We start from the raw sequence: 15,767 nt of genomic DNA, 5'->3' as shown, positions 1-15,767 counted from the left end.
GTTTGGGAGGGGAATGTTATGCTACCTTGACTGCTGACAGCAAACATGAACTCTTCAGGATATTTGTTGCACATTCTGTGAATAATATCAATCTGCTCCAAGGTGTGTCTAACTGCATCTTTGTACTGAGCGGCACATGGGGCATATGCAGCCCAGAACTGCAGAGCAAGAACAGATACATATGTATGCATATATTTGCACAAGTATACATGCAGAAGTGGGAAGTACAACAACACAGTACAATTACAGCACTTATATATTTTTTAAAGTATATGTCCTTGAGTTTTTGACCTCTACTTTCTACTCACTAAACATCCCTTTCATCCTATATTTGTAAAGCATTAAGGTAATTTGCTAGAATCAGAGACCTAAAAATGAAACCGAATGACCACCTGTAATCTACTATCAAGTTTTATTAGCATTCAGCTAGTTTATATTATCACTTTTTATCATGCTGACATGCTAACATCTCATCTCATCTCATTATCTCTAGCTGCTTTATCCTGTTCTACAGGGTCGCAGGCAAGCTGGAGCCTATCCCAGCTGACTACGGGTGAAAGGCGGGGTACACCCTGGACAAGTCGCCAGGTCATCACAGGGCGACATGCTAACATGTCAGAGATAATGAATAAAGCTATTGTTAGTTAGCTTTAGCCAGTGGTGGAAAGTGTTCAGAACGTATGAGCTTGAGTAAAAATAGTGCTACTGTACTATTGTAGTAAGAATTCACTTCAGTAAAAGTAGTCTTCAAGAATGGCATATAAAAAGAGAACAGTCAGTTTTTGAAGTTCATGTGTTGGAAGCAGGAAAAATGGGCAAGTGTAAGGATCCAAGTGACTTCGACAACTTTCAAGGCTGACACCTTTCTGTTTTAGCCAGCATTTAGCCAACTTTTTCAGGAGTTTGTACTACAGTAGCTCTTCTGTGGGATTGGACCATATGGGCTAGTCTTCGTGCCCCATGCGTATCAGTGAGCCTTTAGCACCCATGATCCGTCCGTTGGTTCACTGGTTGCCCTTCCTTGGATCACTTTTGGTAAGTACTAACCACTGCATACCAGGAACACCCCACAAGATGTGCCATTTTGGAGATGCTTAGACCCAGTTATCTAGCCATCATAATTTGGCCTGTGTCAAAGTCTCTCAGATCCTTATGCTTGCCATTTTTCCTGCTTCCAACACATCAACTTCAAGAATTGACTGTTCTCTTGCTGCCTAATATATCCCACCACTTGACAGCTGCCACTGTAATGAGATAATCAGTGTTATTCAGATCAGTTTTTTTTCTCTATACTTTCTTTCTGTCTGTACTATGAAAGCTAAGTCGAACCAGAGTCAAATTCCTCGTGTGTGTAACATACTGTACCTGGCAATAAAGTGCTTCTGATTCTGATTATTCACTTCACCTGTCAGTAGTCATAATGGGTTTATATTATATATATATAGTTAGGTCCATATATATTTGGATACTGACACAAATTTTGTTTTTTTTTACCTGTTTACTGAAACATATTCAAGTATTCAAGTTATAGTTATATAATGGACATGGACATAAAGTCTAGACTTTCAGCTTTCATTTGAGGGTATCCACATTAAAATTGGATGAAGGGTTTAGGGATTTCAGCTCCTTAACATGTGCCACCCTGTTTTTAAAGGGACCAAAAGTAATTGGACAATTGACTCAAAGGCTATTTCATGGGCAGGTGTGGGCAATTCCTTCGTTATGTCATTCTCAATTAAGCAGATAAAAGGCCTGGAGTTGATTTGAGGTGTGGTGCTTGCATTTGGAAGATTTTGCTGTGAAGAAAACATGCGGTCAAAGGAGCTCTCCATGCAGGTGAACCAAGACATCCTTAAGCTGCGAAAACAGAAAAAAACCCATCCGAGAAATTGCTACAATATTAGGAGTGGCAAAATCTACAGTTTGGTACATCCTGAGAAAGAAAGAAAGCACTGGTGAACTCATCAGTGCAAAAAGACCTGGACGCCCACAGAAGACAACAGTGGTGGATGATCGCAGAATAATTTCCATGGTGAAGAGAAACCCCTTCACAACAACCAACCAAGTGAACAACGCTCTCCAGGAGGTAGGCGAATCAATATCCAAATCTACCATAAAGAGAAGGCTGCATGAAAGTAAATACAGAGGGTTCACTGCACAGTGCAAGCCACTCATAAGCCTCAAGAATAAAAAGGCTAGATTGGACTTTGCTAAAAAACATCTAAAAAAGCCAGCACGGTTCTGGAAGAACATTCTTTGGACAGATGAAACCAAGATCAACCTCTACCAGAATGATGGAAAGAAAAAAGTATGGCAAAGGCGTGGTACAGCTCATGATCCAAAGCATACCACATCATCTGTAAAACACGGCGGAGTCAGTGTGATGGCTTGGGCATGCATGGCTGCCAGTGGTACTGGGTCACTAGTGTTTATTGATGATGTGACACAAGACAGAAGCAGCCAGATGAATTCTGAGGTATTCAGAGACATACTGTGTGCTCAAATCCAGCCAAATGCAGCCAAACTGATTGGTCGGCATTTCATAATGCAGATAGACAATGACCCAAAACATAAAGCCAAAGCAACCCAGGAGTTTTTAAAGCAAAGAAGTGGAATATTCTTGAATGGCCAAGTCAGTTGCCTGATCTCAACCCAATTGAGCATGCATTTCACTAGTTAAAGACTAACCTTCAGACAGAAAGGCCCACAAACAAACAGCAACTGAAAACCACTGCAGTAAAGGCCTGGCAGAGCATTAAAAAGGAGGAAACACAGCATCTGGTGATGTCCATGAGTTCAAGACTTCAGGCAGTCATTGCCAACGAAGGGTTTTCAACCAAGTATTAGAAATGAACATTTTATTTACAATTATTTAATTTGTCCAATTACTTTTGAGCCCCTGAAATGAAGGGATTGTGTTTAAAAAATGCTTTAGTTCCTCATTATGCAATAATTTTGTTCAACCCACTGAATTAAAGCTGAAAGTCTGAACTTCAACTGCATCTGAATTGTTTTGTTCAAAATTCGTTGTGGTAATCTACAGAACCAAAATTAGAAAAATGTTGTCTCTGTCCAAATATTTATGGACCTATATATATATATATATATATATATATATATATATATATATGGCACAGTGGTGTAGTGGTTAGCGCTGTCGCCTCACAGCAAGAAGGTCCTGGGTTCGAGCCCTGGGGCTGGCGAGGGCCTTTCTGTGTGGAGTTTGCATGTTGTCCGCGTGGGTTTCCTCTGGTTTCCCCCACAGTCCAAAGACATGCAGGTTAGGTTAACTGGTGACTCTAAATTGACCGTAGGTGTGAATGGTTGTCTGTGTCTATGTGTCAGCCCTGTGATGACCTGGCGACTTGTCCAGGGTGTACCCTGCCTTTCGCCCGTAGTCAGCTGGGATAGGCTCCAGCTTGCCTGCGACCCTGTAGAAGGATAAAGCGGCTAGATATAATGAGATATATATATACAACCCCGATTCCAAAAAAGTTGGGACAAAGTACAAATTATAAATAAAAACAGAATGCAATGATGTGGAAGTTTCAAAATTCCATATTTTATTCAGAATAGAACATAGATGACATATCAAATGTTTAAACTGAGAAAATGTATCATTTAAAGAGAAAAATTAGGTGATTTTAAATTTCATGACAACAACACATCTCAAAAAAGTTGGGACAAGGCCATGTTTACCACTGTGAGACATCCCCTTTTCTCTTTACAACAGTCTGTAAACGTCTGGGGACTGAGGAGACAAGTTGCTCAAGTTTAGGGATAGGAATGTTAACCCATTCTTGTCTCATGTAGGATTCCAGTTGCTCAACTGTCTTAGGTCTTTTTTGTCGTATCTTCTGTTTAATGATGCGCCAAATGTTTTCTATGGGTGAAAGATCTGGACTGCAAGCTGGCCAGTTCAGTACCCAGACCCTTCTTCTACGCAGCCATGACGCTGTAATTGATGCAGTATGTGGTTTGGCATTGCCATGTTGGAAAATGCAAGGTCTTCCTTGAAAGAGACGTCGTCTGGTTGGGAGCATATGTTGCTCTAGAACCTGGATATACCTTTCAGCATTGATGGTGTCTTTCCAGATGTGTAAGCTGCCCATGCCACATGCACTAATGCAACCCCATACCATCAGAGATGCAGGCTTCTGAACTGAGTGCTGATAACAACTTGGGTCGTCCTTCTCCTCTTTAGTCCGAATGACACGGTGTCCCTGATTTCCATAAAGAACTTCAAATTTTGATTCGTCTGACCACAGAACAGTTTTCCACTTTGCCACGGTCCATTTTAAATGAGCCTTGGCCCAGAGAAGACGTCTGCGCTTCTGGATCATGTTTAGATACGGCTTCTTCTTTGAACTATAGAGTTTTAGCTGGCAATGGCGGATGGCACGGTGAATTGTGTTCACAGATAATGTTCTCTGGAAATATTCCTTAGCCCATTTTGTGATTTCCAATACAGAAGCATGTCTGTATGTGATGCAGTGCCGTCTAAGAGCCCGAAGATCACGGGCACCCAGTATGGTTTTCCGGCCTTGACCCTTACGCACAGAGATTCTTCCAGATTCTCTGAATCTTTTGATGATATTATGCACTGTAGATGATGATATGTTCAAACTCTTTGCAATTTTACACTGTCGAACTCCTTTCTGATATTGCTCCACTATTTGTTGGCGCAGAATTAGGGGGATTGGTGATCCTCTTCCCATCTTTACTTCTGAGAGCCACTGCCACTCCAAGATGCTCTTTTTATACCCAGTCATGTTAATGACCTATTGCCAATTGACCTAATGAGTTGCAATTTGGTCCTCCAGCTGTTCCTTTTTTGTACCTTTAACTTTTCTAGCCTCTTATTGCCCCTGTCCCAACTTTTTTGAGATGTGTTGCTGTCATGAAATTTCAAATGAGCCAGTATTTGGCATGACATTTCAAAATGTCTCACTTTCAACATTTGATATGTTGTCTATGTTCTATTGTGAATACAATATCAGTTTTTGAGATTTGTAAATTATTGCATTCCGTTTTTATTTACAATTTGTACTTTGTCCCAACTTTTTTGGAATCGGGGTTGTATATATATAAACCCATTATTTTTTTTCTGCATTGTTGGATTTGAAATTCATGGATTTGATAAACTGGTCTCTTCACGCAATTGACACAATCTTCTCGATGAGAAGCCTGGGTTCGGGGGAACCAGCCTGTCCTGCCAGAATGTTCGCAGCTGGATATACGATGGACGCTTGGGAGAAGTGTAGTGTCGTATCGTGTCATGTGCCTGGCGGGTCTTTCTGTGGAGGACATTGAGGATATTTACCTATTCAGAACCATGATCACAGGACTTTTGCTGATTGGACTAGGCATTGCCCTGGTGTATCGAGGAAATCAGAAAACGGTGACAGCTTTTCAAAGCCCCATAAAGCTGCCATGTCTACCCGTTTCAAGCCTAAGCAAATTCCAATCTTATCTTCGGCTCTCCCAGCCAGCACTGCCTCAAGGTCGTTGCTGGAGCAACAATCTTCCCCTGAAGATCACTGCAGTTATACTCTCTCTCTGTATTTCCTATTATTCCCTACTATTGCACCATTCCTGTGTTTTGTTTGTTTGTTCATTTTGTGTGTACGCTTTTATCTGTGTTGTACTATGAAAGCTAAGTGGTACCGGAGTCAAATTTCTTGTGTGTGTTCGCACACCTGGCAATAAAAGTGTTTCTGATTCTGATATATATATATATATATATATATATATATATCAGCTGGATAGTACAGTGGTAATGCTCACTGACTACGACGTGGGAGATCGGGGTTCGAATCCCGGTCGGGGCAAAACATCATCCAGCAAAACTCCTCATTATATATCAGCCTACCTCAGGAATGAGTGAAGACATAACTGATAGAGTCATACCGGCTCAGACGTTGCCCGGGTCAACAAGGTCTGCGTCAGTTGCTAGGGAACCAGGGCAAACTGATGAGAAATGGGCTACTGGAACAAGACATCGATGGACGAGGACAGAAAATACGGATTCCCTGGAGAGAGGGGATACATGCAGCGAATGTGGGACCATTGGATACTTCGAAACCCACAATCAAGGCTAACAAAGAAAGTGTTCCAACATCCGTAATCGAAATCTACTATCACAACTAGAGATTAATGAAATACAACAACGATGCTACGGCAAGGGGGAGCCAGGAAGATAGGTCAGCGGGGAGATGTCGTCATCATCATCCAGGCCCCAACAGCTAACAGCCTCAACACAAGAGCTGCTGACCTGAGAAGGAAGATCGTGACCCAACTGGAAACCTGGAGCCCCTGACGAATACCAAAGCTGAGTTGCCAAGTACCTTCAGAAGATCTACTAGTAGATGTGAATGCTGCTCTGAAGACAATCTCCACAAGAACCATCACTGAGACCAACAAGCTGATACACAGTACAGCAACAGTAATCATGGAGATGCTTGGACACAAGGTGGGCTCGGGACATAACAAACACCATGGAAGAGACAATTAGAGGCCAAGATAAAGGCAGCACGGAGAGAAGTTAGCCAGCTAGCTGAACTACAGAAAGGGAACATGATGAATAAAGGGGCACCCAGGAAGTACAACTCACTCTCCATACCAGAGGCACTCGAAACTGCCAAACAGCGACTAACAGCTGGCCACCTGGTTGAAGAGCTACACCAAGGAGGGAGAGGCCAGGAGAATAAACAAGCTGTTCTCCACTGAACCAGCCAAGGTGTACTCTCAGTGGCAGGGGAACAACAACCCATCAGACCCACCAAGAGCTGAGGTGGAAAAATACTGGAAAGACATATGGGAAAGAAAGGCATCACACAACACCGATGCCCAATGGTTAGTGGACCTAAGAGCTGACCACAGCAACCTCCCAGAACAAGAACCAGTAACCATCTCAATGGCAGACATCCAAGAAAGAGTGTCAAAGATGAAGAGCTGGACAGCACCAGGCCCCGATATGATCCATACGTACTGGCTGAAGAAGCTAACTGCACTCCATGAACGCCTAGCAGCACAGATGAACCAGCTGCTGAGGGATGAGACCCACCCAGAATGGCTAACCCAAGGCAGGACAGTCCTAATCATGAAGGACCCCCAGAAGGGACCCATCCCATCCAACTACCGGCCAATTACCTGTCTCTGCACAACATGGAAGGCCCTGTTAGGCATCATTGCGGCAAAAATGAGTAAGCATGTGGCTCAATACATGAGCGAGGCACAGAAAGGGATTGGCAGTAACACCAGAGGAGCCAAGCACCAGCTACTGGTCGATAGAACAGTCGCCCAAGACTGTAAGAAGAGACAGACCAACCTGTGCACTGCCTGGATTGACTACAAGAAAGCCTACGACTCAATGCCACACACATGGATACTGGAATGTCTGGAACTGTATAAGATCAACAGGAACCTAAGGACCTTCATCCAGAACTCAGTGGAAATGTGGAAGACAACCCTAGAGGTCAACTCAAAACCCATTGCCCAAGTCAACATCAAGTGTGGCATATACCAAGGAGATGCGCTATCACCACTGCTGTTCTGCATAGGCCTGAACCCCCTCAGTCGGATCATCACAAAGAGCGGCTACGGGTACCGATTCCGTAGTGGGGCAACAATCAGCCACCTGCTCTACATGGATGACATCAAGCTGTATGCCAGGAACGAGCGAGAAATAGACTCACTGATCCACACCACCTGGATCTACAGTGATGACATAGGGATGTCATTCGGATTGGACAAGTGTGGCTGGATGGTCTCAACGAGAGGCAAGATGATCCGGACTGAGGGGATTGACCTACCAGAGGGCAACTTAGGTGATATCCAAGACAGCTACAAGTACCTTGGCATCCCACAGGCTAATGGAAACCATGAAGAGGCCACAAGGAAGTCAACCACAGCCAAATACCTCCAGAGAGTAAGGCAGGTCCTGAAAAGTCAGCTGAATGGTAAGAACAAGGTCCGAGCCATCAACATGTATGCACTACCAGTCATCAGATACCCCGCTGGTATCATAAACTGGCCAAAGGAGGAGATAGAAGCCACAGATATCAAGACTAGAAAGCTCCTCACCATGCATGGAGGGTTCCACCCCAAGTCCAGCACCCAGAGACTATACACTAAGTGGAAAGAGGGAGGCCGAGGGCTAGTGAGCATCAAGACCATGGTCCAGGATGAAACATCGAAAATCCGAGAATACATCAGAAAGATGGCCCCAAAGGATGAACTGCTAAGTGAATGTCTCAGGCAGCAGAACCCTGATGAGAGCGCAGAGGAGGAGGAGGAACAGACAACCTGGAGGGACAAACCCCTACATGGCATGTACCACCGTCAGATAGAGGAAGTGACTGATATCAAGAAATCCTACCAGTGGCTGGATAATGCAGGACTGACAGACAGCACAGAGGCACTAATCATGGCAGCACAAGAACAGGCCATATGCACAAGAGCCATAGAGGCCAGGATCTACCAGAGTAGATCAGACCCAAGATGCAGACTGTGCAAAGAAGCCCCTGAAACAGTCCAGCACATAGTAGCAGGGTGTAAGATGCTAGCTGGATCAGCGTACATGGAGAGGCACAACCAAGTGGCTGGGATAGTATACAGGAACATCTGCAACCAGTATGGAATAGAAGTACCCAAGTCCCAATGGGCCATACCACAGAAGGTGGCTGAGAACAACAGGGCCAAGGTTCTGTGGGACTTCAGCTTCCAGACTGACAAACAGATCCTGGCTAACCAACCGGATATAGTGGTGGTGGACAAAGAGCAGAAGAGGGTGGTGGTGATAGATGTGGCGATCCCAGCTGACGCCAACATCAGGAAGAAGGAACATGAGAAACTTGAGAAGTATCAAGGGTTGAAAGAGCAGCTGGAACGGATGTGGAAGGTCAAGGGTTGTTAAGATGAATGTAGACAGCCGAGTCCTGGCCAGACTCGGCTGTCTACATTCATCTTAACAACAAAGGACACTCATTTCAGGATTGTAACATACGCATTTTAGCCAGAGAGGATCATTGGTATGAGCGAGGAGTTAAAGAAGCCATTTTTGTCAACCTGGAATGGCCATCACTGAACAGAGGTGGGGGTCTAAGACATCATTTGTCAACCATCTACAATGAGGTCTTGGACACTCTTCCCAGACGGCTGGGTGTAAGCCAGGACCCAGCTGTTTTCAGTGACTCACAGGAGGACAGAGAGAGTCAGATTGCCATTGATCACCCTAACGGGCAATCCTTTGATCACCCTAATGACTCATCATTCACACCCAGCCTCCAGTGATCCACACCAACATGATGCCTCAATGACACCTTAGATGAGCTGGTCATCAGAATTCTGATTCTGATTCTGATCCAGGAGAGGATAAATATACTCCCTATTAGTCAGACAGAACTGAGGAAGCCTTTCGGATGAGAGGTGAAACGTTTTCAAGAATCTTCAAGCAAGTCCAGTTGCCCATTTCTACCACCCACAGTTCACTTGAAGGAGGAGACAACAGTGCTTGAGGTTCATCATATGCCAGTTCCATTTACTGAATTCTCCTTTTTCAATTACGCCAAGGTAAAAATACAGTTCCACTCTATGGCACCTTTAAAGTGTAATCTTCCAATAGACTTTATTTTTGACTGAGTCTCAGATTAAATTATTTAAAATGAATAATAATGATGATCAAAATTAAATCTAGCAAAGTAGAATATTTTATTTATTAAAAAAAACCCAACAACCATGATGTAAGTATACTCAAAACAGTACTGTTACAGAGAACCAAATACTGTGACTAGAGTACTTGTAGTTTGCTACTTTCCACCCCTGGTCTTAGCTGATGTTTTCCTATATTCCTTGGTTCATTCTTGGTGAAACATTTATGTCCTTTTCTTTTCTGAATCTTTCCTGTACTTTTATTTTCACACTAAGTAAAGGTTTATACTTTTCAGTGTTAAACTGAGAGAAGGGTTTCAAGCTGTACTTCAAGACTTACTAGAGGATTACAAGTAGTGGCAACTGCCTAAATAAAAACTTTGCATAACAACTGCAGTACTATTATCACCTTTGTACATGAGTATTCACATACCTGTGCTGCTAAGTGGCCCTCTTTGATTTTAGGGATGTTGGTGTGCGTTGAATTGAGTGTGTGCAGGTCCACAGTGTTTAGCTGATTGTTAAACTGACGCTTCAGTTGCCATGGCAAATCATTGTGTCTGTGTGATGTCAGAATATACATTTGGATTATATTATACGGTAGTGCCCATAAACATAAATACATCATTTTTGACTTTGGATTATCTGATTTTGTCCATCTTGGGTATATATTAATATCTACTAATGTTGAGAAGTGGTGGTGAGCTTTTCTTACCCATCTATCAGTGGCGTCTCAGACATTAGCCTTAGTGCTTGCTCCTTGTATTTGTCTGCTCTGGAAGTAAAAGTAAAGATCAAGAGGACTAAACATACATCCCTGATGCCCTTCATGTTGTCCAGATACTCCTACTCCTGTCTCTGCTTTCCCAATCTCTCTGTTTGTGTCTAGGACAGACAGGCTGTGGACATGAAGACAATATCAGAGTTGTAATTTTAAGCCTTTCCTTGTCTTTGGGTTAATATGTAAAGTGTATTTTCTATGACAGTCATAAATGTTAAATTGAGATGCTTATCAAATTGCCCCATAAACAAACATTTATCTTTTTATCAAATGTTAAAAAGGCAGTAAATGTATTACAAAATATTGTGTGCTGGAGCAGAGTCCATATCAATATAATGTGCATATCCTTGATGTTTGATATACAATGCTTTATAATGTTATTCAGATGTTAAATACAATAACATTAAACTCTAGGTAATTGAAATAAGCTTCAGACTCTTCAGACCTATTGCGTTATACATATTTGCTTTAGTCAGGTTCAAAATGTTTCAGCAAATGGTAACTTTTCTATGCATACTATGGTAAAGTTTGGTGTTCCACAAGGTTCTGTCTTAGGCCCACTACTTTTTATTTTATATATGTTACCTCTGGGTAATATTATTCATATGCATGGTATTAGCTTCCACTGTTATGCTGATGATACATAGTTGTATGTTTCAGCAAAGCCAGGTGAGAGACACCAGCTTAATAATATTAAGGAATGTGTAAAGGACATTAGACACTGGATGCTTATTCACTTCCTTCTGCTTAACTCTGACAAGACAGAAGTACTTGTACTAGGACCACGCGCAGCCAGAAGTAAGTTTTCTGATTACATAGTAACTCTGGCTGGCCTTTCTGTTTCTTCACATGTAGCAGTAAAAGACCTTGAAGTGATCATTGACTCCAGTGTTGCATTTGAAACTCATATTGATAATATTACAAGGATAGTCTTATTTCATTTAAGCGAAGAAAAGAAATACAATATCACTACTACATGATGCAGAAAAAATAATTCCTGCCTTTGTTACCTGTAGGTTGGATTATTGTAATGCCTTACTGTCTGAATGTTCCAGTAGGTGCATGAACGAGCTCCAGTTAGTCCAAAATGCAGCAAGAATCCTTATTAGAACTAGAATATATAACCACATCACCCATATGTTATTATCCACATTGCAGTGGCTCCTAATCAAATTTCACATTGATTATAAAATACTACTATTGCTCTATAAAGCACTGACATGGTCTTGTGCCACAGTATCTGAGTCGACTTCTGGTCCTTTATGACCTGCCACACCTACAGTGGGGCAAAAAAGTATTTAATCAGTCACCAATTGTGCAAGTTCTCCCACTTAAAAAGATGAGAGATGCCTGTAATTTTCATCATAGTTATACCTCAACTATGAGAGACAAAATGAGAAAAAAAAAATCCAGAAAATCACATTATCTGATTTTTAAAGAATTTATTTGCAAATTATGGTGGAAAATAAGTATTTGGTCAATAACAAAAGTTCATCTCAATACCTTGTTATATACCCTTTGTTGGCAATGACAGAGGTCAAACGTTTTCTGTAAGTCCTCACAAGGTTTTCACACACTGTTGCTGGTATTTTGGCCCATTCCTCCATGCAGATCTTCTCTAGAGCAGTGATGTTTTGGGGCTGTCACTGGGCAACACAGACTTTCAACTCCCTCCAAAGATTTTCTATGGGGTTGAGATCTGGAGACTGGCTAGGCCACTCCAGGACCTTGAAATGCTTCTTACGAAGCCACTCCTTCGTTGCCCGGGCGGTGTGTTTGGGATCATTGTCATGCTGAAAGACCCAGCCATGTTTCATCTTCAATGCCCTTGCTGATGGAAGGAGGTTTTCCCTCAAAATCTCATGATACATGGCTCCATTCATTCTTTCCTTTACACGGATCAGTCATCCTGGTCCCTTTGCAGAAAAACAGACCCAAAGCATTATGTTTCCATCCCCATGCTTCACAGTAGGTATGGTGTTCTTTGGATGCAACTCAGCATTCTTTCTCCTCCAAACACAACAAGTTGAGTTTTTACCAAAAAGTTCTATTTTGGTTTCATCTGACCATATGACATTCTCCCAATCCTCTTCTGGATCATCCAAATGCTCTCTAGCAAACTTCAGATGGGCCTGGACATGTACTGGCTTAAGCAGGGGGACACATCTGGCACTGCAGGATTTGAGTCCCTGGCGGCATAGTGTGTTACTGATGGTAGCCTTGGTTACTTTGGTCCCAGCTCTCTGCAGGTCATTCACTAGGTCCCCCCGTGTGGTTCTGGGATTTTTGCTCACCGTTCTTGTGATCATTTTGACCCCACAGGGTGAGATCTTGCATGGAGCCCCAGATCGAGGGAGCTTATCAGTGGTCTTGTATGTCTTCCATTTTCTAATAATTGCTCCCACAGTTGATTTCTTCACACCAAGCTGCTTACCTATTGCAGATTCAGTCTTCCCAGCCTGGTGCAGGTCTACAATTTTGTTTCTGGTGTCCTTTGACAGCTCTTTGGTCTTGGCCATAGTGGAGTTTGGAGTGTGACTGTTTGAGGTTGTGGACAGGTGTCTTTTATACTGATAACGAGTTCAAACAGGTTCCATTAATACAGGTAATGAGTGGAGGACAGAGGAGCCTCTTAAAGAAGTTGTTACAGGTCTGTGAGAGCCAGAAATCTTGCTTGTTCATAGGTGACCAAATACTTATTTTACAGAGGAATTTACCAATTCGTCTCGTCTCGTCTTCTTCCGCTTATCCAGGACCGGGTCGCAGAGGCAGCAGTCTAAGCATGGAAGCCCAAACTTCCCTTTCCCCAGACACCTCGGCCAGCTCCTCGGGAAGAACACCGAGGTGTTCCCAGGCCAGCCGAGAGACATAGTCCCTCCAGCGTGTCCTGGGTCTTCCCCGGGGCCTCCTCCCGAGGGGACATGCCTGGAACACCTCCCCAGGGAGGCGTCCAGGAGGCATCCGAAAAAGATGCCCGAGCCACCTCAGCTGGTTCGTCTCGATGTGGAGGAGCAGCGGCTCTACTCCGAGCTCCTCCCGAGTGACTGTGCTTCTCACCCTATCTCTAAGGGAGCGCCCAGCCACCCTGCGAAGGAAACTCATTTCAGCCGCTTGTATCCGCGATCTTGTTCTTTCTGTCATTACCCAAAGCTCATGACCATAGGTGAGAGTCGGAACGTAGATCGACCGGTAAATTGAGAGCTTCGCCTTTTGGCTCAGCTCCTTCTTCACCACGACGGACTGGTAAAGCGACCGCATAACTGCGGAGGCTGCACTGATCCGCCTGTCGATCTCACGCTCCATCCTTCCCTCACTCGTGAACAAGATCCCGAGATACTTAAACTCCTCCACTTGAGGCAGGACTTCTCCACCAACCTGGAGAGGGCAAGCCACCCTTTTCCGGTCGAGAACCATGGCCTCGGACTTGGAGGTGCTGATTCTCATCCCAGCCGCTTCACACTCGACTGCAAACTGCCCCAGTGCATGCTGAAGGTCCTGGTTTGAAGAAGCCAACAGGACAACATCATCCGCAAAAAGCAGAGATGAAATCCTGTGGTTCCCAAACAGGATTCCTTCCGGCCCCTGGCTGCGCCTAGAAATTCTGTCCATAAAAATTATGAACAGAACCGGTGACAAAGGGCAGCCCTGATGGAGTCCAACATGCACTGGGAACAGGTCTGACTTACTGCCGGCAATGCGAACCAGACTCCTGCTCCGTTCGTACAGGGACCGGACAGCCCTTAGCAAAGAGCCCCGAACCCCATACTCCCGAAGCACCCCCCACAGAATACCATGGGGGACATGGTCGAATGCCTTCTCCAGATCCACAAAGCACATGTTGACTGGTTGGGCAAACTCCCATGAACCCTCGAGCACCCTATGAAGGGTATAGAGCTGGTCCAGTGTTCCGCGACCAGGACGAAAACCGCATTGTTCCTCCTGGATCCGAGGTTCGACTATTGGTCGAATTCTCCTCTCCAGTACCCTGGAGTAAACTTTCCCTGGGAGGCTGGGAAGTGTGATTCCCCTATAATTGGAGCACACTCTCCGGTCCCCTTTCTTAAAAAGAGGGACCACCACCCCAGTCTGCCACTCCAGAGGCACTGTCCCCGACCGCCACGCGATGTTGCAGAGGCGTGTCAACCAAGACAGCCCCACAACATCCAGAGACTTGAGATACTCAGGGCGGATCTCATCCACCCCCGGTGCCTTGCCACCGAGGAGCTTGCAAACCACCTCAGTGACTTCGGCTTGGGTAATGGACGAGTCCACCTCTGAGTCATCAGCCTCAGTCTCCTCAGTGGAAGACATGACGGTGGGATTGAGGAGATCCTCAAAGTATTCCTTCCACCGCCCGACAATGTCCCCAGTCGAGGTCAACAGCTCCCCACCCGCACTGTAAACAGTGTTGGCAGAGTACTGCTTCCCCCTCCTGAGGCGCCGGACGGTTTGCCAGAATTTCTTCGAGGCTGACCGATAGTCCTTCTCCATGGCCTCCCCGAACTCCTCCCAGTTCCGAGTTTTTGCCTCCGCAACTGCCCGAGCTGCAGCACGCCTGGCCTGCCGATACCCGTCGGCTGCCTCAGGAGTCCCGGAGGTCAACATGGCCCGATAGGACTCCTTCTTCAGCTTGACGGCATCCCTTACTTCCGGTGTCCACCACCGGGTTCGGGGATTGCCGCCACGACAGGCACCGGAGACCTTGCGGCCACAGCTCCGAACAGCTGCGTCCACAATGGAGGTAGAGAACATGGTCCACTCAGACTCAATGTCCCCCGCCTCCCTCGGAAGCTGGGAAAAGCTCTCCCGGAGGTGGGAGTTAAAGACCTCCCCAACAGAGTGCTCGGCCAGACGTTCCCAGCAGACCCTCACCATACGTTTGGGCCTGCCAGGTCTGTCCAGCTTCCTCCTCCGCCAGCGGATCCAACTCACCACCAGGTGGTGATCAGTTGACAACTCAGCCCCTCTCTTCACCCGAGTGTCCAAGACATAGGGTCGGAGATCAGATGACACGACTACAAAGTCGATCATTGACCTCCGACCTAAGGTGACCTAAGGTGTCCAAAAAAGAATTTACCAATTAATTCATTAAAAATCCTACAATGTGATTTCCTGGATTCTTTCCCCCATTCTGTCTCTCATAGTTGAAATGTACCTATGATGAAAATTACAGGCCTCTCTCATCTTTTTAAGTGGGAAAACTTGCACAATTGGTGGCTGACTAAATACTTTTTTGCTCCACTGTGTGTGTGTGTGTGTATATATATATATATATATATATATATATATATATATATATATATATATATATATATATGTGTGTGTTGGTGTGTGT

The 15,767-nt window shown here is 44.5% G+C and overlaps 1 protein-coding gene across 1 annotated transcript in view; it reads right to left on the bottom strand.

Moving 5' to 3' along the window:
- Positions 1-10,482, bottom strand: part of dpep1 (dipeptidase 1) — a 68,952-nt gene extending 58,470 nt beyond the window's left edge. The window contains exons 1-3 of the mRNA XM_060940884.1: positions 10,367-10,482; positions 10,085-10,211; positions 26-158 (exon numbers count right to left, since the gene is read on the bottom strand). Coding sequence (XP_060796867.1) covers positions 26-158; positions 10,085-10,211; positions 10,367-10,482 — 376 coding nt within the window. The remainder of the gene's footprint in view (positions 1-25; positions 159-10,084; positions 10,212-10,366) is intronic.
- Positions 10,483-15,767: the final 5,285 nt, after the last annotated feature.

Source organism: Neoarius graeffei, chromosome 15 (genome assembly GCF_027579695.1).
Source record: "Neoarius graeffei isolate fNeoGra1 chromosome 15, fNeoGra1.pri, whole genome shotgun sequence".
Taxonomy (NCBI): domain Eukaryota; kingdom Metazoa; phylum Chordata; class Actinopteri; order Siluriformes; family Ariidae; genus Neoarius; species Neoarius graeffei.
This window is presented reverse-complemented; position numbering and strand designations above follow the sequence as displayed.